This window comes from Armigeres subalbatus, chromosome 2 (assembly GCF_024139115.2).
Source record: "Armigeres subalbatus isolate Guangzhou_Male chromosome 2, GZ_Asu_2, whole genome shotgun sequence".
In the NCBI taxonomy this organism is placed as follows: Eukaryota; Metazoa; Arthropoda; class Insecta; order Diptera; family Culicidae; genus Armigeres; species Armigeres subalbatus.
This window is the reverse complement of record NC_085140.1, coordinates 378,777,728-378,803,497: the sequence shown is the minus strand read 5'-3', so window position 1 is coordinate 378,803,497 and position 25,770 is coordinate 378,777,728. Positions and strand designations below refer to the sequence as shown.

The 25,770-nt window shown below is 37.1% G+C and overlaps 1 protein-coding gene across 1 annotated transcript; it reads left to right on the top strand.

Annotated features, from left to right (window-relative positions):
• Positions 1–25,766, top strand: LOC134213133 (sorting nexin-2). Its single transcript, XM_062691772.1, has 5 exons — positions 1–490; positions 5,792–5,913; positions 5,970–6,858; positions 6,917–7,069; positions 22,845–25,766. The coding sequence occupies exons 1-5, from the start codon at positions 359–361 to the stop codon at positions 22,893–22,895; spliced, it is 1,347 nt and encodes a 448-aa protein (XP_062547756.1). The 5' UTR covers positions 1–358; the 3' UTR covers positions 22,896–25,766.
• Positions 25,767–25,770: the final 4 nt, after the last annotated feature.

Below are 25,770 nucleotides of genomic sequence, written 5' to 3'. Positions count from 1 at the left end.
TGTCAGTTAGCTGATGATTGCACTGACGAAGGGCGCATCACAATTTTTGTGTTCGTTACGATTGTAAAAAATTCATTGAGTGAACGAGCGATCGCCGCGGTGTGGTGTCAAGAAAAGAATAAAAACGCCACGACGGGGAACAAAAGATAAGTGCACTCTCGAGTCGTTGTGGATTCTGCTACAAATCATTGTTACTAGAGTGTTAATTGGGTGGCAAGTATTTCGTCGCGTCAGCAGCTACTAACAAGGCGTATTCTTGCGATCGGGATTAGAGATTTGGAAGGAAGAAAATTTTCAACCTCTCAGGAAGCTCACAAGAAATTAAGCTGGTTGAGGCAGATACGGCGGAGCGTTTATCATGGATAGCAACGGAACCAGTGAAGAAGTGCAGCAACAATCGGAACAGCCGCATCCTCCGCTTTTCGATAACGTGGATATCACTTCGCCGGACGATGAGAACGAGAATGATATCTTCGAGTCGGCTATTCAGGTGAGTACAATCTTCAGGTTTGAATGTTGTTTTCTATTTGATTTAATTACCTGATCCTGGAAATTTACGTTCAACGATTTGTTTAGTTTGGCTTGCTTGAGCTGCCTATGGCGCTAGGTGCTTGATTGTTTATCAATCAAGCTGGAATCAATGTTGACGTAATTTTGCTTATAACAAGCCCATTTCAATCTGATGAATTGGATTAGGATATGTACTATTTGGGAACATTGTTGCTCCTTTTGATTTTTTTCTTCACAATGTATTCGAGGTCATTGTGGATGATTCATATTTCTAGTCCATAACTAATAATGTGCATCTCTTTTTTGTTTGAGCAATCCAAACTAATATTGGTGACGCATATTTTGTTTGGAATTATCTTATCGGGTTTACTGTGTGATAAGCTTTTGACGGGAATGGGCGTTTCACTCACAGCATTTTTATATGTAGAACAATAATGTAACTCATCCATTCTGTATTTTTTTAAATATTTCATTCAGATTAATATTTGTTTGTAAATGTCTGTCTAATTATTTCAATTGAATACTTCTTATCGAACAAAAAACATCTAATAATATTGTCATGTTTTGTATTGATCTATATTTATTACCAGAGAAATGGTGAAACCAAATATCGTAAATTCCAAATATATTGCTAATTATGTTGATATTATTACTCAAAATTGTATTCATTGAATCATATAACTCATTTCTTTTTATCAGTTGATAATTTGCAATCAGCTGGTTTCTCTGCATAGAAAATCAGAAAAATGCTTATCCCGGAAAAAAATAAATAAACATCTACAAAAGATATTACTTTTCCCAAAACAAAATCAAAATGTCTAAGGTGCAAAAATATTATAGATATCTACATAGTATTAGGAGCAAGTGGGGCAAGCCGCCTACAATGATTGTAGCATCAGCATGATATTCCCTTTCACGCTAATTTGAATATTGTTATGAAGGGTATTCTCATACTGGAAGTAGAAGCATAAGTACTAGAACGCTAGTGGCGCTGTAGCTACTTTAGGTGTTTTTCCAAAATTACCTAAACTTCAACTAAATCCAAGCAAACTATATGTTGCTCACGCTAAAAGAAACGACATTATTAATCCTTTACTTTTGCATCAACAATTATCGACAACTATTATATGGTAGAGACAAATAAATAAGATTAAGTGATGCACTCCCAAGTCCTTAATAATCAATAATCAATGCATGATTTTTTACACACCGTGGTGAATGAAAACAACGGAGGACCTTTTAAGGTAGGAGTAAAAATATTGAAATAACGCTTTAGTGAGTCGTTGCATCAGTACAGGACATCAGGTCGTGAGAGATCTGTTTCCGTAGAATATTTTATTTTGAATGTTCACCTCCCCCACGTTTTTTTACATTTTCTCAAGGAAATTCTTCAGCTCGATTGTTTTGCTCATACGTGAGAGAGCGTTACAGTTGACCAGGCCTAACCTAGCAGCCTATCAAAGATGAACATGCCACGAGTGAAGACCTGATCATGACCAGTTGCCTCTGAGGCCTGTGTAGAGCAGAGCAAATTCTTCCGGTGGGACAGTTTCGTTCTCGCTACCGACGGAATTCAGGAGGAGTAAGCGGGGGGCATTAACTGGTGGATAAAGCAGGTGGTGCTGGGGCTTAAACCGACACAGCTGCCTCTTCAAGTTGCTTGTGACGTTATAATGGTGGGAGAACTGGAATCGCTCGACAGGGTATCGGGATGGCCGGCTAGGATCCTGGTTTCCAGGAACTCCGCTCTCTTTGGATATCTTTTGGTGGTGGCACGATGTTTGTCGCCACAGTTGACGCACTTCGGATCGACCACCTCCATCTTCTCGCACTGGTTGGTAGCTCCAGATGGATCAAAAAAGCTGGACGCGATGTTTGTTAGTCTTGTCGAGACGAGCGAGTTTGTGTACGGCAACAGACTTGAGACTGCTGCTTCAGGGCTCAGTGATAAGCACATCCTCCCTCATATCATGGATCCCTCGCCGCATAACCTTGAGCAGCCTAATGCCAGGGAGGTCCTGAGTGTAGAACCCATATTATTTAATCTCGACGAACTCTACGACCGAATTAGGATGATGCGTGTTGGTTGGTGAGCATCATCCCTGCACTGCAGAGCCGGAAAGTGCAATTCAAGCCTTTCGCTATTAATTGGCGGAACTTTGGACGTAGCTCCGGCGGTTCGCCACTGATGAAAACCGACGGTTACTTCTCCTTCCTTCCTTTCTTCGATGTAAAGCTTTTCCAATTTTGACGTACGTTATTTTGTGTTGGTGTTGGCTACGCTAAAAACGACCGCTTAGCTTTCGTATTTCACGACTAACGATTATCAGCCGTTAGCAAGGATCCAAGGTAGACGAATGCTTCCATCTCCTCGAAGGAATCTCCGTCTATCGTAACGCTGCTACTGTCGCGCTCGGTTCCGCCCACTAGCATTTACCACCAGTCCAATTTGTGTTAACCTTACGTTTAGGGGAGATCGGGGTTAGTTGGCTGAGTTTTATTTTCTGAATGTCTGTAAAATCTGGATAAACTTTTCGAAAAACGGTTTTCACTGTCCTAAATAGACAAGTCTTGGGCACATCTGTGACATGTTTCCAACGATGAAAATAAATTTAGGACAAAGTTATAAACAAACGGCGGAAAAAATCGACCAACCAGCCACAGGGCTGGGGTGAGTTGGCCGAGTTTGTTAAAATAGGTGAAACACATCAAATGAGTTAGTGGAAAATGTTTAGAAATGGGAAAATGGTAGTGTTTATAATTTTGTAAAATTCAGGTTAAAAAATCTCAGCTCTTAATTTTTTAGTCTTTTTCAACATTTTTAGCTAGCGTTTTTTTACAACTACTTCTACTACTCGCTACTTTTTTCCTCCGCCAGAGTATATTTACGTTTGATATCATTTTTTCTGGCTTCAATGCTGTTTTTATTTGGGAATCGGTCAAAATTTGTGTAGATTGGCATAGGGAAGGAGGGGGTTATTTCGCCAACGGGGTGGAATGGCTAATGCCTATGTCAAGATGAAAATGCAATCGCTTGTTGAATTATTAGCTCCACCCAGGTGCATGTTCATATGATGTAGCAATGTAAGCTGTTTTCTAAATTAATTTTAGGTATTTATCATAAAAATTGTTGAATTATTAATAATGGAGTAAATATTATGAAAATTATAAGGATTGGACCATTCTAAATGAGGATTTAGTTTTTTTATGTCTTACTAGCAGACCCGACCAACTTCGTTTCGCCTAAAATTGATTTATTCTCTGACTAGTTCTCGAGTTATGCAGAAATTACTGGTTCATTTGTATGGGAGCCACCCTTTTCAAAAGGGTTTCAAACCATCACAGAAACATATCTTCCCTTCCAACTTGGCTCGACTCGAGTTCCAGCATTTTAAGTCATGTTTCCTTGCCTGAACAGTTGCTACGTCCAATTTGGGTTGACAAGCCGGGCTACTTATCGCGCACAATTTGCAACAGGAAGTAAATTTTATCCCATATTCTGCGCAACATAAATTGCTTTCTATAAGATAGAAAATTCACTATGAAAGCCGAGATTTTCACCATATTGTAAGAAACAAATAGGGGAGAACGGGGCAAGATCACCACCCGGGGAAGAAGAGCACCCCATAATTTTTCTGCTACTATGACTTTTTCCCTTTAAATAACCCCACACACTGGTCAACTATAGTCCAACATAAGAATTGACACTGAAAAAATATTATAAAAATAAAATGAATGTGAAAAGCTATTATTTTTTGTTAATATTGGTGCTCTAATGCATTTTAAACAGAAAAAATATTTTCAAAAGGGTACCTTCTTGCCCCGTAGTGTATTTGAACAAGTCAAAAACAGAGTTTAAGTCACATTTATCGGAATTACCGTTCTTTTTTAAATTCGCTTTCTAGTCTAGTTATTAGATAAGATGCATCAAACAAGAACTGTCGTATTGTAATATAGAAAAGCATGCTTGCTGAGAAGATATTAAGTATTTGTCTTAGGGTGCTGATCTTACCCCGTCCTACCCTAATTATCTTTTACTCTTAGCTTTAAAAAATGTCCAAATCTTTTTTTGCTCAAAATCGAGAAAATTTTATTTACGAGCGTTTTAGCACTGCTGCTAATGGAGGCTATTTTTTGACATTTTTCGATTTTAGCAATAATTGTTTTTCCAAATATTTTTGCTATCAACGCTAACTTATTGCCTAATAATTATCTGCCCATGACAACAATAAATTCCCAACTTGTTGATGAAATGTTGTTCTATGCCAAAAGTTGAATCGCTTCTTGAAATTTCCGGAACAAGATATTCGCGACACGGTATTCTTCCGACAGCAATGGTGAATAAACCCATTTAAAATGTTAAGCGCAACAGAATTCTTGTGTTGTTTAGATATTCAATAAACATCAAAAATAGTATTTTTTCTGGGATTAATTCGAGAAAAAAAATATTTTCATTAACGATCAAATAAATATATGTAGGTACAATGTAGATAATCTAAAATCTAACCTGGTGCTCCTAAATATCATTTTGAAATTTTTTAAATTATTGGGAGAATTGCATCCCATATCTCGCTGTGGAATTTTTTTCGTGATTCTACTTTTTTTTTACTTTTCTTCTAGCGCATTTACAAACACAAGAAAAAATGTTACTCTGAAAACATTTATATAATTTGGTAGCAAAATACTACCCTTAAAAGCGTCCCACGTTTTTGGAAATCGGATGAATATAGATTCGCGTTACAAATATGACTTTACCATAACATTATTTTCCTCATCTGCGCCGAAATAAACAAAAACGTGCCCCTGTGTAAACGAAAACACAAAAATACCTAAAATTACATCCGTACATGAACGTTCTAATACCCCAACAAAATCACTATAATGCGCCCTAAATGCGTCGTAAAGCTTGGATCTCATGAAAATCGATCCCTGGCTGTTACTCCCTTTGTTAATAATTAGCGCTCAAATTTGAAAGGGGGCTCCTAAAATGACAAATTTAAACGTTGCATAGGGGAGCAAAAACGTAAAAAAATGAATTGTTAATAAGAGTGTCTCTGCCTGAGCAGGGTAGCGCTAGAGGTTGGGAAGCATTAGGAACAGTGAATGGATGGAGTGTACAAGTGAAGAATCGTCGACGTGCACGTTGTTCATGCAAAGCACAGTTTTCCTCATGACGTATTGTGTAATACACTAAAAAACAAATTTTACCATTTTATGTCCAATAATTATGAATCCCATGTATGTAATATTCCCAACATTCTAATTCAAATGATTATTCTAGGAACCCCTCTCACCCGTATTGGAGGATGTTCCAACCGACGAGGCTGGCGATGCATTTATCGAAATCGTAGTTTCCGATCCACAGAAAGTCGGTGATGGTATGGGATCATACCTTGCCTACAAGTGAGTTATTACTGCCATTTTGTACATGCAGCTTTAAACATTAGCATTTCTTGCAGAGTTTCCACGAAAACCAACATATTGAAGTTTAAAAAGCGACAATTCTTTACGATGCGACGCTTCAGTGATTTCCTTGGGTTGCATGATCTGCTAGTTAGTAAATATCTTCGGCTGGGACGCATTATCCCACCGGCACCGGAGAAGAATATCATCGGGACTACCAAGGTCAAAATGGGCAGTCAACCACAGAGTGACCCAGGTACCGGAGCTAACCTGGAATGGGTGGAAAACCGCCGGGCTTCGTTAGAGCGTTTCTTGAATCGCGTAGCGCAGCATCCATTCCTGTGCCAGGATACCGACTTTGTGAATTTCCTCGAGAGCGACCAGGAACTACCCCGAGCGGTCAATACTGCTGCGCTGAGTGGAGCCGGTGTCATGCGACTGTTCAATAAAGTTGGAGAAACGGTCAACAAAATTACCTACAAAATGGATGAAACCGATCCGTGGTTCAATGATAAAATTACCGAAGTAGAAAACATTGATGCACATATGCAAAAGTTGCACTCGGCCATCAAAGCGCTGGTCGCTCACCGACGGGAACTGGCCACCTTAACGGGAGGCGTAGCGAAATCTGCCGCCCTGTTGAGTACATGTGAAGAACACACCGGTCTTTCGCAGGCTCTGTCCCAGTTGGCTGACGTGGAGGAAAAGGTGGAATTGCTTCGTTCGGAACAAGCCAACTCCGATTTGTACATCCTCTGCGAGACCATTAAGGATTACATCGGATTGTTCGGGGCAATTAAAGATGTTTTCCATGAGCGGGTGAAAGTGTTTCAGAACTGGCAACATGCCCAGATGCAGTTGACAAAAAAGCGAGAAAATAAGGCCAAGTTGGAATTGCAGGAACGAAGAGACAAATTGGATTTCGCCCAGAAAGAAGTGGAGGAGGTTTGTTGTTGATATGAATGATGTGAAAAAAAAAGTTTAATTGGATTTAATTTTCTAGTGGGAGGGAAAGGTGCAACGCTGTCAAAAAGAATTCGACAACATTTCCAGTGAAATCAAGAAAGAGATGGAACGCTTCGAACTGGCGCGTGCACGGGACTTCAAGTCCACTATTATCAAGTATCTAGAGGATCAGATGGCGCATCAGCAGCAGGTGAGTCATGCTAATTTAGATTTCCCCTCATTCCGTGTTGGACAATATAAAATAAGCTCTCACTTTATGATCCAACGATTTAACTAAACCATAAAAAAAATAAAAACTTATTGGTATTTAAAAATGTAGCTACACATTTCACCGAAATACCAGCGATTTTTTAAATTTCCGTATTAAAAACGCATCATCAATCAGTACTTTACATATTCGCTAATTCTATCGAAAAATGCACTATCCAGCAATCTTCTTCTTCAATGGCTCTGTATTCCAACTGGAACTCGACCTGTTTTTCAGCATATCCATTAGCATTGTCACATTAGTATTCGCTAATGGCTCATTTACATATGTGCATTTTTAGTATAAATTTAACGATTAGCAAGGAATGTAATTGTCGCTAAAAAATGCAAAAAACAAGCGACAAAAGAGAATAGCGATAACTCTTTGTCCTCATCTGCAGAGGATAAAGACATTGTTGCGTTCCAATTTATTTGCAACAAACATGGAGAGGTAATTGTTGTGAACTTTTCAAACTGCGATAACTTGTAAATTTCAGAAGTAAAACAAAAATCATGTCAATAGATGGTTAAGTTTATGTCTGAACTATAATAACTGATACTTATTTAACCAAAAACATCATCGAAATCCGATTATTTCTCAAAATGCGCGGCAGGCGATCTTTGTCCTATTCTGTTGCAGTTTGGGACAAACGCTTATTGCGAGTTGAGTTTGTCCCAACATTTTCAAGAGAGGATAATGTTGTTGTCATTGGCAATGTTGTTATTTTACATTCCCTGAACGATTAGGTATAAACACATAATCATAAAATATGCACGGATTTTTTACAGGCGACAAGTGATATGAGGCAACTGAAATGCTGCGATGGGGGCGCTTTATATTTTACTCCACGATACCGAAACGACGCACCGCCACATGTTGTCCACAGTGGTGGAAATATGTACTCGCTTGGACAAAAATGGAAAAATCGACTCTCGTATTTAGTCGAATCAAGTAGACCATGATGATATGTTTCAATTATGCTGTATGCGCATTAGTATCTTTGTGAGGTCACTGGGACGATCAAAACAATTCGTGTTTGTAAACATAACCATCGCCGAAAGTGGATTCAAGTATTGGCTGCGCAAGTATGAGATTAGATTAGATTAGATTAGATAACCATCGCCGAAAGTGGATGATTTATCACCTGTTAGTGAAAAGCATCTTTTGCATTGCCTAAGTTTTCGGAAAGTATCTTTCACTGTAAAAATCGATATGGAAAGCGTAAAATCAAGTCAGTAAGATCCAATTTAATGTGTTTCAGTTGGACATTTCTCGATTATTGTGATCAGTAAAGCTTCCAAGCCATGGGCATGAAGTTATGTAGGAAGAAATAATCTACAACTTCAAACAGCTTTTTAAAAAAAGTACATCAAAACACATCTCTGAAAATCGCATCAGAGCTCACTAATAGCACAGAGAGTGATGACATGATGTTCTGAATATAAAGTAAAACGAATATTTTGTTGAAATAGAAACTTTTCACCTGATTTATGGTAATTACCCGAACGGAAGTAAGTCGTTATGATGACCTTCGTGGACATTCATTCGAATGTAGGAACACTCGAAAGGTAGTGCGTTTGAAACTAACCTGAATGTACAATTTGAACTTAGACAAGAATGTATGATTAGTTTTTGGCAACATTACCCTTTTTCTTTCCTGGAAGGTTCTTTGAAAGCATTGACAGGAAAGTGATCGGAGCAAATTCGTTTGTTCCTGAATGCTTGCGGTCCTGCTGCAGCAAACAGTTGTGTTGCTTCCGAAGAACAACATTTTTCCACCCAAGCATTACACCTGCGTTATAAAACGTTCTCTAAGAAACATTCGTATATTCAATTATAAAGAAAAACTTACATTTCTGTGTCATCTGGGAACTGATAAAAGGAAATGCCGTATCCTTGTTGATTGCTGCACCAATAAAACTCACATTTGCGACCCATTTTTTGATTATAATGTAGCCGGTATCAGAAGCGGAACCAGACCGGTGCCAGAAGCACAAATCTCGCTTAACTTTTCAAAAGGACCTAAGTAACATTTTTTTCATGAATTAATTTGAATAGCGCAATCAACAGAAAAACATGAAAGATTTTGATTGCAGTACTCAAATTAATTCATGAAAAAAATGTTACTTAGGTCCTTTTGAAAAGTTAAGCGAGAAATAATAAACACAAATTTGGGAGGTTATGTGCTAGGTTGTTTTATTGACAAACATTGACATGACAGTTATCGTACAACTGCAGCGCCGCCTACCAGGAGCATAACGACATACATTTAAATTGTCGGTTTAAAGTTTTACACAGGTGTCAGAGCAAAGATGAACGTCTGTTCTCTGTGCTAATAGTATTCTTAAGAGAATGGAAGTGATTCCAGCTGCTCTTATTTGCTCTATTAATAGAAAAGATATTTTAGTTACTAGATAAATATTGTCGCTGTCGTCGCTGTCCGAAACATCTTTTGCTGGCGAGGATAGGGGAGCTAAATGTCAAAGAAGGAAAATCCATACGATTTGACAGGTATGTACCACACATGTTTCGGACAGCAGAACAAAGGGAACCGAAGCGACAATCTTTATCTAGTAACTAAAATATCTTTTATTAATAGCTGTTAATGATTTTCTATGTGATACTCTTGCGCTCAATAACATAGATATATACAAACAATAGCCTTCCATTGATCCGTCCCAACGAAAAGCTCATGTGTTGAAGTTTCTGTCGGATTTATATAATTCAGATAATTTCTCAGAGTAACTTGAAAAAGAACTAAAGCAGTTTTGCAAATTATTTTGGTTGAGAATTGATCAAAAATGGTCACAGAGCTTTCGATCAGCCGAGAAATTTGAGAAGCACAACTCTCGCTGATTGTCTTCGTTGGTAAATCTTCCTCGCAATCCGAATACAAATATTGAAAGAATTGCCGAGTCTTCTTCAACATCGCGAAGGGAAGACCTCAAAAACCGTTTCAGGAATGTTCAAATAAAACAAAGAAACAACGTGTTGAAGACCTCATCAATATTAATGAACCTGAGGAGCTAGCATTTGCGGCCAATATATCAAGTAGCTCAAGCGCAAATCAGGAAAAGGTTATGAAAGCGGTACAAGCACTGACGTTGTACATTGACTTTGAATTATCCGAGAGAAAGTACAATCTGTTTCGATGTACTTTAAACGAGGTACATGCAAATCTGCTTCCTAGTCTTTACGCGTTGAAACGTCCGATGAGGTTGATTTGCAAGACCTAATGAATTGTACCTCGCTTAGCATTATGCAACAACTTTCGGTAGAGAGCTCAAGGACGGTTATGACTTGTATTGAGATTCTCACGTCCGAATGTGTGAGTGGCGATAAAAGGAAAACAAACATTCCTAGATGGTGCAACGGGTGCAACTCAGCAAAGATTGGGTAAAAATGAGTATATTTCCATATATTTTTTGACTCTTTTGAAAGCATTGTGATGACCCGATCATTTTTGAGGTTATGAGCAGAAGGAAAACAAACATTTTTTTACGCATGACGAATTGCACATTAGTGTGCGAGCGCTAAACGTCACTCATCTCTATGCTAATGGGCTTTTGATGGAAGCTCAGGACATAGCATCTACACACAAAAATTGTCGAAGGCTGAGAGCTCAGATGAGAGCCTGCTTGTCGTTGCTCTAGTTCCATTAAAAATTATCGACATTAAAAGTAACACTATCCTCTGGTCAAATCCGCGGCCATGCTTTGTTCGCGAGTACGGGCAGAACTAAGTAAAAAAGCAGGGCAGTATTTTGTTCGCGAGTAAAAACCACGGTCGCGAGTATTTTTGGTTACTTCGAATACAATGGATAAATTTCACTTGAGATAAACCCAAAAACAATAAGCAAAAGTGTTCTTGCTCGAACATCCGTGATAAATATATTCCGAGTTTGTTTTATGACATTTTGCAAATTAACCCGGATGACTCGCGAAGCTTCACGAACTTTTTTCGGGGTTCGTTTTTCTGTTTTCTCTGCGAGTAGTAAGTAGGCAAGAAAAAGGCAACATCCGGAGACGAGCCAGCGTCGGGCTGAAAGTCTCCCTAATAAAGACAAAAAAAAGAAAAGGGCAAAACAAGTGTTCGCGAGTATTTTGCATTGCCTACTTCTCGTTTTGTGAGCAAAGTTCACAGATTTCCTCCACTTTGTCCAACACGTGCACTTTCAGCAGAGAACGGTTTGCCATGCATCATACACGCATTATTTTGTAAATAAATATTGTTAATCCAGTTGAAAACCGAACTGCTCTCTCGAGACAATCGCATTTTCTCCCATTTCCGGATGTCGCAACTACATCGCGAGTAGTGCGCATCACCACTCGCGATGCAGTTGCGACATTCGGAAATGGAAGAAAATGCGATTGTCGCGAGAGATCAGTTCGGTTTTCAACTTGATCTACAATAGAAAAAAAGAGGTGGTGATTAAATAAATTATCTGCTTTCTCGAAGCGTTCCATGTTGAAAGTTCTGTTTTGAATAAGCACATCGGATCAAAAGCGTTTCAATATTTTATATTGATTGGGATTTTGGCCTATGATGAATTTTTCGTCAAATCCAACCAATATCCAAAATATTTCGGAGCTATTCGTATACCATGTGGACAACTTTGGGGGTTGAGGGGTAGGAAGAATGTTCATGGTTCACACAAATTAATAAAAAAATTGCATGATCAGATGTGTACGCTGATGGAGGGAAGAACACATCTAAAACTGTTCAACATCTGTCCACGTGGTATGAAAACAGCCATTCAGAAAAAAGGTTTATCAAAGGAATAAACTAAAATAGAATAAATAATAATTGAGGGACGTTTAGATTATAAACTTCATTGTACAGACCCCATTTTTCTGATATATAATTAAGTACGGACATCTACGATTTGCTTTTCAAAAAAAAGACATTTATTCACTTAACGGGAGAATTACATTACAATCAAGGTCCTATCTGTTTTAAGTCTAAATTAGAACTGAACTCTCTGAATAAAAATTGGTTAGGTAACTGTCCCTACTGTTCGATGGACTGATTAATTGCTGCGTAAGGCTTTTGGTGTCGTTGTCGTTGTTGCCACCTTGGTTCTACTGCGTCGGGAGTCCAAGGTGCATTCGGTTCGCTGTGTTGCTAGGGTCGCTGTGGATGTCGGTCATTCACTTGCTGCGTCAGCAATACCAAGGCTATTTATTTGGTGCATCATGAATAGCGCATCCGGTGCTATAGTCGTTGATATCCATAATATCCCAACTTGATTTGATGCGTCAGGGATGGCGCATCCGGTATTGTTGTAGTCGATATCCAATAATGTCCATAACTTCCCCCGCCTAAGATTGAGCCGTCTCGGGTCAACTTTTCATGAAGAGCCAGGTGTTTGGATGCGAATGAAGTCTCGGATGCCTCGTACTTCTCTGGTTATGTAAATGAAAATAGAAATAATGATCATAGATACGATGATAATGCTTCCAATGTTAATTGAACTATTTTGGTGATTTGTAGTTTCCAGAAGGCTGATTCTATGCCGATTATTTGTTTGTAATTGTTGCATCTCCTCCATCGGGTCCATTTGTGTTGATGATCTGTTGACTTCAACGAAGTGAAGTGGTATAACATCCAACTTGGAATCGAACCTCATCATTTCACTGTCATAGTGAGTTCCTTCAATGTCAATCGAGCAATTAAAAAATGTTATGTATAATGATTTGTTAGTTTTTTTGGTCCGTAGCCGCAACTGTTTTGAAGAGTAAGTGGTTTGATTATGTTCTTTAGTAAGATCCCATTGTTTTCCAAGGGCTTTATTTCTGGTGATTTGAGGCTGGTGCTGATAAATGGGCATCTGCCTGGGTTTCCTCGCAATATCTTGTGGTAACATTCGTTCTCTGTAACGTTAACCAGATACTGACTGTTGCATAAAAGGTTGTCTTCGACGTGAGTACATTTCTCATTTGTCAGAAATGACGCTTAATATGGCGTACGTTCCGTTTATCTGGTTGACTTATCGATCAATTGGAATTGTTTCAAGTCGGATTAATTGATAATTTCCGATTTTAAATTTTGGGATTTTTACCAAGAGGATAATAGATGAACCATTATGGAAGGCAGATGGTTCCAAGTATTCGTAAGCTTGATCATAGCTGTTGACTTCGATTCCGTCTGCTGTTAAGAGTTGTATGGCGAATTCAAGTTCGGTAGGATATAGAAATGCTTTCGATATCACGCCTAGCTTAGAAAGTTGGATGGACTCAAAGATGATATCAAGTTGATAGCGAACGTTATCCATGTTAAAGATGATGTTTTGAAGATGCAGCATGTGTTGCCAGTCTATTGCCCTATCTAGATTTAGCCTAGCTTGTTTAATGAACCTGTTTATTTCTGATGCTTGTATATATGCTTGTTTGGTCAAGTTATTCAATCGTTTTTCAAAAAGTTCGTTAATTTTAATCTGTTCGTTATTTTCCGTGATTAAAACGTTGTTTGAATTTTTCAATGTATCAATTTGGTTACTCAGAGTTTTGAAATCTTGACTATCAAGGTTACCTGTGATGGATTTAACTATTGACCCTAGAATTTCAATGCTACGCTTGTGTTTCTGTCTTGGGATTAATTCTACGCTAGCTTGTCTAAGTTTCTGTCTCAAAAGTTGAGTAATTTCTACGGTTTGTGGATTTTGTTCTAGCTCATTAATGATTAACTCGTATTGATTTAAAACTATTTGAAAAGCAGAAAGTTTGAATTCATGTATCAAAGTATGATAACCTTCTCTAATGAAAACTTTACCCATTTTCAAAGCGAATAAACCTGGATGGTTGCTAAGGTCTGTTATTTCTAAGCGTTGTGTAGGGTTAGGAATAAGAAAACATGATAAGGGGATGCCTAAGCATGTTAGGATGATGGTTAGACCAATGGGTGACATCATTTTCCGTGTGAAATATGCTAGAAAGAAATGAAGGAAAAATGGTTTATTAATACTTTAGTTAAGCTTTCGTTTTCGTTTGAGTTTTGATTTGTGAATTTTTCTGTGGCTTGTATCGATGACGGTAGTCTCCTTGTTTTCTGAGACTTTGTTTTCCCTATACCTCTCCTGGTGTTTGAGATTGTTCCTTTTGCGCTCATAAATCGTTTCATCATCAAGGAAATGGTCGGGGTCTTCCCTATTTTTGTTGACTTTGTCCAAGAATTTGATTTTGTCCTCTTTTTGTCTGGCCGCGTACACTCTGAATAGAGCTTCCTTCTGCTCGATCCTTTCGTTAAGATCCTCTGGGATTGGGTCCTCGTTTCTTACGCCAAAAAATAATTCCTTTGGTGTCAATTTTGTCTGAGAATGAATAGAATCGTTGTAAATTGACACGGCAAGATTTATTTTTGTTGTTTCGGCTAGATCTTTCGTGGATTCTTTAATTGACAAAATGTTGTGGAGTTCCCTTAGCGTTCTATGGACAATTTCCACGGTTCCGTTCGAGGAAGATTGTCCAACGCTTGTGTGGTGGTATTCTACGTTGTTTTCTTCAAGGAACTCTTTCAGGGTTGTGGAGGTGAACGATGCTTCTTGATCCATGACTAATAGAGAGGGCTTTCCTAAAGTAGAGAAGAAGTGTGTTATTGCCTTGAGAATATGTACGGTGTTCCGTGATTTTACGGGAATTGCCATGGTAAGTCTGGAAAACTTGTCACAAAGTGTTAGGTAATGTTTGTTGTGTATGATAAAAATATCCATGTGAACAATTTCCAACGGTCTTTTAGGAGTTGCAGTCAGTTTAAACTTTTGTTTATATGGATGTCTTTCGTACTTAGCTTTTGGGTCTGTTCAAATATTACGTAACGCAATAGGGGGTGGGGGGTTGTTTTATTTTTGTTACGATTTGTTACGCAAAATATAGGGGGTGGGGGTCCTTCGAGAAATTGTTACGCGTAACAATTGAGAAAAAATATTTAAATTTTTCAAAAAATAGTTACTGTCTTCAAAACAGCATAAAATACACAAAGAATAATAATTTATGTATCGTGGTTCACATTCTACCAAAACAAGATTAAAAAAAAATGTATTTGTTACGCGTTACGCATAGGGGTGGGGGTAGTTCTAAATTTTGTTACAGATTGTTACGAGGGGTGGGTGGTTCTTAAAAACAACGTTTTTCGCGTTACGTAATATTTGAACAGACCCTTTTGACAAAGCTTACAGATGTTGATGAATTTCGTAATCTTGCTTTTCATTCCTGTGAAAAAGTATGTACGGGAAATGTGTGATTTGGTTTCGTTAATTCCTCTGTGATTGTTATTGTGTTGAGTCCGAATAATTTGATCTTGTTCTAATTCGTCGGTAATGTCCTCTAGTTTTTTCTGAGTCCAAAAATTTTTAAATGATTTTGCTCTTGAAAAATAATTTGTGTATGCAGCTTGCAGGCTTGTTAATATCTCTTCGCTACAATAGAGTCCAGTTGAGCATTTTGTTGAAGCGTACTCTTTTAAAATGTTTATCAATATCGCTGGGCTAAAATTGAATTTTTTATAATAGTTCTGTGGTAGTTTCTAAACAAGGTAAGAGATTCTCGGCTGTCTTCGTTCGCTTTTTCCAGAATAATTTGGTTCCGAAATTCGTTCAAAGGTCTTAGCGATGATGGAATGAATTCGTTATCGTCAGTGTCGGCAGAATGTTGGGTCATGTTATCGCTGTCACCATTGGCCCAATTTGCATTTACCTCTGTTTTCCATCCTGGTTTCCTTCTGTTTCCGGGTTCATATATAGTGCGTCCGCATTGGTGTTGAGGGTGCCCTTTTTATATTTGATATCGAATTTATACTCTTCGAGAGCCAGCTTCCAAAGAAGGAGTCTCCTGTTCAAATCATTTTTCTGCCGGAGCCACACAAGTGGTTTGTGGTCCGTGTGGATTTCAAAGTGGTTTACAAAGATATAGGGTCTGAAATGTTTTGTTCCCCAAACAATAGCTAATAGCTCCTTTTCGGTAGCTGAATAATTGCATTCTGCATCATTCAGTGTCCTTGATGGGTAAGCAATAGGGTGTTCTTTACCATCTTCAAATTTTTGGGACAAAACAGCTCCCAATGCAAAGTCACTTCAGGGTGGCCACCGAACCGGGAAAAACGGGAAAACCGGGAAAAAGACGGGAAATTGAAGTCACCGGGAAAAAAAGCGGGAAAACCGGGAATTCAGAACATGAACCGGGAAAAAATATTTTTTTGATTTTTGATAATTTCGAAATTCTTCAAAGTTTTTAATGGAGTTGATATAAAAAGGAAAGATTTTCTCTTTGATGTTCATTCTTCAATCGCATTCTAACTGAGTTATTTGATTTTAGTCCATAATGTGTGAGGTATAAAAAATAAGTCGTTTTTTTCTAGATCCAATTGTCTCTAGATCATTTTGATTCCAATTTCGAGGAAGCGGCTTTTTGACTGATTTATGATATTTTGTACGTAAAAGGAAAACGGAAATTATTTCAAATCAATTCATGCGTACTTTTGTTGTAGGATATCCCCAGTTATTGGGTCGATAGATATCCTATAGTGTAGGACCTATACGATTTGTGATCAATTAAATCTGTTAAACAAAACTTTGGGCAAAAATATGAGTAATTTTCTGGTGCTTGATGTGATTTGGTAGAACCCCGGCCATATATCATAAATATTACGTTATAAGGAATAAAAGCATAGGATCGAATTTCGAAATATTCATTCTTTCGAATGAATGTTTTCATCTTCAAGTTATTCATCTAATATCCAAGTTTGCCTTTGTACTTCTGTTATGTGTATGTAATTTCCAATTGCACACAATTCGAAAAAATAAATAAATAAATAATATATATTTTAACACATGTTCAAGAGTTGCTTGGAATTATATTTGAAAATTCTACAAATCAATGAAAATGGTTATTTTTTAATACTTCGTGAATATGTCTGTAATATACTAAAGAGTAAAATATATTTAAGTTTACTATGGTGGAAAAGCTACTTAAAGATAGTTTTCTAATTTGTAACACGGAATAATAAATAGGTTCCCAAGCTAAGAACATCACAATATACTAATATTGAAAGGGGACGTTCAAAGTTTTCAATACAAAATCCAAGATTCACTTTCTAGACATAATTCTAGAAATTAAGAAAGTAAAGTTGAATTAATTACGAATCGAATATGTTTTGATTGCCTAAAAGGCGTTTAAATCTTTTTTAGAAAACTGAATAATTATTTTGATCGGAAACGAAGATTGGCTTCGGTTTAAATCTGTGTTCAAATTAGTTGTTTAATATTTTTTAAATTTTTAGAAAAGTGAAACCAATCACCATAATGAGGTTATACAGTGCTTTACTTATTTCATTGCTAAATTCCTAAGTTTAAAACTGGAATTGAATTTAATTTACTTTTTAAGAAAGGATTTCCTCACCTAATTTTGCGATAATTAAAAAGCTCCATCAGTTACTCAGGAAGGTATTCTTTGAGATAGTCTGATTAAGATCAAACCGAGAGCTGAACATTAAAAAGATGTCGGCTATACTATAACTATAACTTTATTGCTTTCTGTGAACATTATGCTCTAAGAAGGAAGAACCCCACTAGACTGGCATATAATTTCCATTGGCACTGTCAGAAACTAACGAAAGCTGTGCATCCTAGAAAAAAATACGAATGTTTTGCAACTAAGAAAAAAATTAAATCATTGTAATTAAGTGCCAATGTAGAATTACGATTCGACATTGATGAAATGCCGGTTAACACTAACGACATGGCAACGAAGCGCACATTTTCAGTGTGCCTTTTTATAAAACCATTTTCGCATAACACGTTGTTGGTAATTTAATGTAACTATTTCAAAGGTTCGTTACAAATTAACAGTTGCTTCGATATAAAACTGACCTCCAGTTTAATCTGATTTTTTTAAAGTTAATTTAAAACCGGGAAAATTTGACAAAAATTACCGGGAAAAGCGGGAAAAAACCGGGAATTTGAAAATCGAATTCCAGTGGCCACCCTGCACTTGCATCCGTTTCCAAAATAAATTTTTTATTAAAGTCTGGATATTTTAGAATAGGATCTGTTGTCAGTAAGTGCTTGCAATCATTGAAGCAGCTAATAAACTCTTCATTATGGACGATTTTTACGTCCTTTTTCAAACACTTTGTCAACGGTTTCGTAAATTTAGCGAAATCGCGAATAAATTTCCTGTAATAACCAAGTAGTCCCAAAAAGCCTTTTATCTGGGTAGTGGTTTTTGGAAGTGGCCAGTTGATGATTTTCTCAATTTTATTGGGATTAGGTTTGATGCGATCCTGGGTTATTATATGACCTAAGAATTCACATTCTTTCTGAAGAAACTCGCACTTGTCGAATTGGATTTTGAGATTGGCTTGAGTAAGTCTATGAAGTACTTTGTTCAGATTATCAAGGTGTTGTTGTAAAGAGCTTCCGAATATAATAATGTCATCTAGATAGACTAGACAACAATTTCCGATTAGATTACCAAGTATATGATTCATCACGCGCTGGAAAGTAGCTGGCGCGTTTTTAAGTCCAAATGGCATGCGAATGAACTCATAATGACCTTTATCGGTGTTAAAAGCGGTTTTTTGTCCGTCTTTAGGGTGCACTTCTATTTGATGAAACCCAGATTTGAGGTCCAACGTAGTGAAGTAATTGCTGCGACCAAGTCTATCAAGAATTTCTTCGATGCGTGGAATCGGGAACTTATCATCCACAGTCTTCTCATTTAATTTCCGGTAGTCTATTACAACACGCCATTTTTTCTTACCACTAGCATCAAGTTTCTTTGGAACAATCCATATTGGGGATGTCCAAGGAGAAATGGAATTTTGGATGATACCATCCAATGCGGCTAAGCATTCTTGCTCAATAAATTCATTAATCGCTTCCCAGTGGGTGGCGTATTTTGCGTTTTCTTTTGTTAATGAATTGATGTTTACCATCATTTCTTTAGCTTTCTTGTAATAGTTATGAAGAGAGTCCATTATCTTCATATTCCTATGGTATTTTTATCACCAAAGCTACCCAACAACACTGTTGCAGCCTCATCTAAAGTCTGAGGGTTGCCGTTGGAGCAGAGTGTGTCTCTGGCTTCTCCAATAATTTTGTTAATGATACACTGTTCGTATACCTGTAGCGTGTCCGTAGACACCAAATTTTTAAAGCGGTCCAAAGTCCTCTTGACAGTTTGGATCCAGGCTGTTGCCTGTTTTTTCTTGCCATCAAACGTGGGCAAAGATTTGATTGGATCAGGGATCCTGAAAATATCGTTCGCGGTATCCCTTGCAGCTGCCTGTTCGGCTGGTTGCTGCTCCTGCTGCCGCACCCGTAGATTTAAATTGTTATTTTCGTCCTGTAGAACATTAACACGTTGCTCCAGGGCGCGCAAGCTATCAAATAATGATTGTATATTTTCCATTTTGTTGCAATATTTCAATGCTTTCACTTTAGGAATAGGATTGAATTTGCTCATAAAAATTAAATTTCATTAAAATTACTTACGGTTCTCTCGTTCCTGAAGGTTTGAAAACCACCGCTTCTTGTGAAGTTTCTGCTCGGCTGGCACAAGTCTCCTACGTGTTGAGGGATGGCGATGAAGGATCCTGTTCACGGACCGTCTTTGCCGGCTAGTCGATGTCACGGATTAAACACTAAATCACTGATAGTCTTTTTTTCGGAATATTTCTGCGCGTAGGGTTTTCCATTTAGTTCACTTTACAATGTTCTGGTCACGGGTTGGACAATAAATCACTGAAAGTCTTTCACTCGGATTATTTCTACGCGACGGGTTTTTCCGTTTAATTCACTTTTCAATGTTCTAGTCATTCACTGCCTTTGAAACGTGGGACGAGCCGTACGACTGCGCCAATTAAGTACGGACCTCTACAATTAGCTTTTTAAAAAAGACATTTATTCACTTAACGGGAGAATTACATTACAATCAAGGTCCTATCTGTTTTAAGTCTAAATTAGAACTGAGCTCTCTGAATAAAAATTGGGTAACTGTTACTGTTCGATGGACTAATTAATTGCTGCGTAAGGCCTTTGGTGTCGTCGTCGTTGTCGCGTGCTTACTCGTAATTTTGATGCTGATACATTGACAGCTACATCAAACAACTAAAAACCGAAATACGCCGCTCGGTGCACAGGTTGAAGAATTGACCACGCGACGCCTCTGTATCTGCTAATAGTGTCTACATTATGCTAATATCGCACTAGTATCATAGGATTCTAGTATTGTCGGATAGTGCATTGTCCGTTAGAACTAGCGAATATGTAAACGGGCCATAATTCAATTAGACAACGAACTAGTGGGGACAGTAGGACAACATCGCCATATGGGGCCAGGCAGTGAACGTTGATTATGACTAAAAGTGAGCATTATATTCACAATATTATTACGAGGGATGATTAACAATAATGTAAAAAGGGTATTAACTGAAAAACGCACTTCGACAACCTCACTTGTATTTGAAATATTGGTTTTAAGATGTTTTAGTTGAAATTTGAGTTTTCTAATAATATCGTAGTTACATAATTTAAAGATTGAAGCCTAAATTACTTATTTTTTAGCACAAATTGATGTAGGCATAGACATTTATGGGCCTACATCAATTCGCCTATCTTAGCCTATCTTAGTTAATAATCTGAGGAGAGTACAGTAATTATGATCGATAGGATATAAATCTTTGGATATATGTCGGCTTGGGGCGGTATTGCCAACTGTACAAGGGCATCTCCAGGATAAAGAGTCGCCTAACATCTAGTTCGATACATAAGCGAATATGTAAACGGGCCACTCTCAACTTGTCTAATTTGGCAATAGCGATGCAGTGAGTGATTAGTGCTGTCCAATGAGAGCTTGAAGTAGCTCGTAGTTTCTCCCTGTCCTGCTCATGCTTATTTGTTGACAAAAAAGAACGAGCAGGACGGGAACAACTTCGAGCTACTTCAAGCTGCTCATTGGACAGCACTATTGCATTGAGTGAGAGTGAGAGCATTGCAGTGGTGGCATTATCAAAAAGAACAGACAGATCTGTGTGTACGGCTTTTTTTAGGATTTGACCTTCAATGATTACTATGTCTGAAACTAGATTATGCATATGCACAACATGTACATGCCCCTTCGGTGGGGTTTGATCCCACGAAACCAGTACCGTCAAACGGGGTGACTTGCAACACTTTTCAAGTTTCTCGCTCAATAATTCTGAATTAAAAGGATTTATTCATTCTACTAGTACATGATACTTTTAATGGGTCCTAATATAAGTGATTAGACATATAATCAGATATACAACAATAATAAAAATATGAAAATAATATCAAAATGATGGGTGTTGCAAGCCACCCCTACTGCGGGGTGACTTGCAACACATCATCGAATTCAATTATAACATGTTTTAGAACAACTTAATCATCGTGATTTTTCATCCTGGGTCATTCTTCATCACTGTCAATGCAGGGGTCTTACTTGAGGGATCCCCCCTCCCCTCATTCCGCCTTTTTTACGATTTCAACGTATCGATTGATATTTTTACGTCATCGGTTTGAAAGTGCTCTAAGTCGGCTTAATAATGGTGTGCACCACCAGTCATTCCCTGGATAGTTGTTTTTAAAACGGTTTTCCTTTCATTCTCCATCATCCAATTTACCACAATTATGTTAAGATCATTATTTTGAACAGGCATTTCCGCTGCAAGCAGCAATCCATCCACAAGTGTTGGATCTTCTTGGGGATTCAACACTGTTTGACCACCGTAAGTCTTAGTTTTAATGTTCTCTGTATTAAGATAATGTAAAATTGATAAAATAAAATAAAGATAAAATAAAATAAAATTAAGATAATGTAAAATTGTTGTTGGGGACAAATCGTACCGCCAAGCGGCTTCCCAGATAAACAATTTGTTTTTTAACTTCTACCGCTGCCTTCATCAAAGTTTTCTTTGAAAAATTAGAATACATGCGACTTCCTTCAGGTTTCTTGTAGTTTCGCGGCTAGTAAAGGAATTCTGTAACATAAAATCAATGCTAGTTTGAAAAAAAAAATGTTTAAAAACTGAATCAGCAGTTTTTGATAAATAAAACTATCGTGTATCAGCTGTTGCAAGTCACCCCGCAGGGGGACAAATTTCAAAAAAGTTGATGTTTCAAAAACAAACAATTTTATTATTTTATAGTTTTTTGCGGAATTACATACCTTATTAGGTACTGTAACTCGAGAGGGGATCGATTTTGGTGAAATTATTTTCAATTTGCTACACGAACTTACGATTTACGACGTTCGACTTTTAATTAACGAAAATGTTTCACAAAATAATACAAAAAAAAAAAACAACAGTGAGTAATATTTTCACCTAAATACCAACTAGGCACAACAAATACAATGTAACCTAGGGATGCGTGACGACAAGGTCGATGTTTGGGCTTAATTTTTTTTTGAAAAAAATAACAAAAACTTGTGGCAAACCCAAGTGTTGCAAGTCACCCCGTTTGACGGTACGCTACACAGGTGCTTTCCCTACTTCAATGATAATAAATATTTTTTAGAACTTTTTATATGTAAGTCCGTCGTAAGTCAACAGTACTATATAATTATGAATGGCTCCAACGGCATACAGGATATGTGCATACGCTTCTACAAAATTTAAACTGTATATTTTGGACAAAGTAATACTGATAATCGATAACCGATTGACAATAATAATTTACTTATCCTCTTTTCTCTCCTTGCAGCAAATGAAGTACTGGGAGGCGATTGTGCCAGTGGCAAAGGAGATTGCCTGAGACGAACTGAACGCAACGAATACATTCTGCACTGACGATGGAACCAACAGGAGAAAGCTATCAAACACACTGCGTCTCTCGATTAATTTAGCGGACGCCAACGCTAGAATTTCATAAAGTGCTCTATTGTTCTTGTAAATTTGCACTTTCATACTTTCAACAAAAACAAAAATGGGCAGAGCAAGTCAAACGTAAATCTGAAGCTAACTTTGTAAGAACATAGTCGACGAAGCTGTGGCGGAGCGTTAATACTTCTTTCTAAGCTTCATTACTATAAGTAAACTTATTATTCTATAACATAGTGGATTATTAACATATTTTCGGATAGCGGAACTCGATATAAGCCAAAATGACCAATGTTTTCTCTTTATTGAAATCGCAATTTTTGTTCTTTATTGTACATAACTTATCTTGATTCTCGAATTGCTCTGAGCCCGCTTATGTCTGCAGGACATATCAAGCATACTGCTGATATAATCGTCTCGAGATTCAGAATGTACATATAAATGTACCGATAAAACGCGATAATTGTTCATCATGCTAACATATTACAAAACTGATAAATTGATGAATATTGAAGAACTCCAATGAAAAGTTATTTATTGACTTCTTTTCTGTCTCTAGATTGGTATTATTTGAAACTGCATGCATCCTTTATAATTATTACGAAGAACATTGAATAGATTTTCTACGCATAACGGATTTTTGTATCTCTTCCTAAACACTCAAAATAAACAGAGTCCCGTCATATTGAACGAGAATGAACCAGTAATAGGTTCCGTAAAGACAAATTGGTATAAAACAAGCTATGCATCTGCGAAATAGTAGATATTCCCGGTTACAAAACTTCTTATGCTTGCATTTATGATCTCGATCTGCATTAGGGATTATTTTCAGCACTATAGGAAATGGCCTGAAGAGTTTCAAATTTTTTTGATTTTATTTTATAGTTGTAAAACTATACTTTCGTTTATCAGCACTAGCCTGGTCATTATTAATTCATATCGAGCCAAAGTTTGCAATGAAACACGGTACCTTCAGCTGAAAAAACGTGTGTAAGCACTAAACAATCAAATCAAACCTCAACGCCATCAGTGTTGACATTGCCATATTGTCATCACGATGGCGCTAGTATACTTTTCCGCTCGAGACAACATTAAACTGCGGAAGTGAGTGCTGCTGTACTGTTCTCTTTGATGTATGCTTTCCTTTATCATCCATCTACATTTTTATCGCTTTTTTCACAAAGTTCAATTAAAATCAGTTTTAGTATTTTGGCAAGTTCAATCGATATATTGCGTCTAGTATGAAAATCAGTGTTAATCCGGAACGCATAATTATCGATTTGGTCTATACGTATTCAAAAGCGAAAGTGAAACATTCATCAAATTTGGGTTTATCAAAAGTAACTTTATTTCTGAACGCATCAAGAGTTCTGAGCTTGAGCACAAGGAAAGCATCCTATTACGAACAGATATTTGAATAGGGTAAAATGCCCAATAGTGGACTCCTACAAGTTTTTTTTTCCAAAACACTGAATGTTGGGTTTACTTGGAAGCTGGAAATTTCGCATGCTTATTGATTACCGCCATTAGCTCTTATTCGACTTATTTTTTATATTAATTAAGAGCGTTCAATGCCAAACAAATGTATAAATTTGTATGTTGTGTGACAAAGTACAATTATACTCTGGACGTAAAACTTTCAATCCAAAAGATCCCCTCGATTGGACGAACATCGAACATGTCACCTGGTAATGGTTAAAGTCCTTGCTTTTCCGATTGGATCACCACGACTATTATATTTGTGGATAAATTTAGATTTTTGTGTGTAACAGTTGGTGTATAACCAAAAAATAATGAACCAGTTCTACAATAGAGGTAATAAACCATAAAGGACGATTGTCGCTGCGGTTCCCTTTGTTCTCGTTCCCAAACATGTAGGATACACAACTGTCAAATCGTACTGATTTTTTGTTTGACATTTAACGCCCTATCCTCCCCAGCAAAAGATGTTTCACCAGTGACGACAGCGATAAACTTCCTCTATAGTTGATTATCTCTATTAGTTCTACGTACTACAATTGAAGCTACATACGGCCACTTCACAAACTTCCGATAAATCAACAAAAAGTGCGTCTAAATATGTAGTTTTTCAAACGAATAAATTTTTGCCACAATAAGTATTTATTGGCGAGTGTTCAAGATGCATTTTATCATATTTCATTTCATTTCAAAATATAGGAATCAATTTCCAATATCATCGTTTTTTCACTATCATTTGTGATCAGCGCCGGAAAAAAATCTCTAAAATAAGAGGAAGTTGCCTTCTATATTTTGTTTTTGATAGGCTTAATATGGGGGGTATGAGATAAATTTAAAAATACAAGCTGCGATAACAAAATTTGAAACTCTTCGGCCAAGACCTGTATGATAACTCATTAAAGTCCATCCCGTTAGATTTACACTGCTTTACAAATAAAAAAAAAGCGAATTATTACGTCCAAGTTGAACAATCACTTATTGAACGTAAGGCATAACATTATCAGAACATTCCATAATTCTTTTTTTATATTTGTACGTTTCAAACGATCAATGGTAGATCTTCTATAGGTGAATATTTCAACACCTTGCCTCGGAACAATTTCCGCTTCGTCCTACAATGCCCAATTATTGTTGAATTATTTAACCACGCTCATCATTGTTTCTGTATGTGCTATGTAAAATAGCGTGTTTGTCTAAAATATATTTCATACATCGGAAAATGTATAACAAAGAATAAATTATTGTTAACTATTTCTCTTTGAAAAAATATATAACTGAGAGCTATTGATGAAATAAATAATAAGTGAATATAAAAAAACTCCTTTAATTGT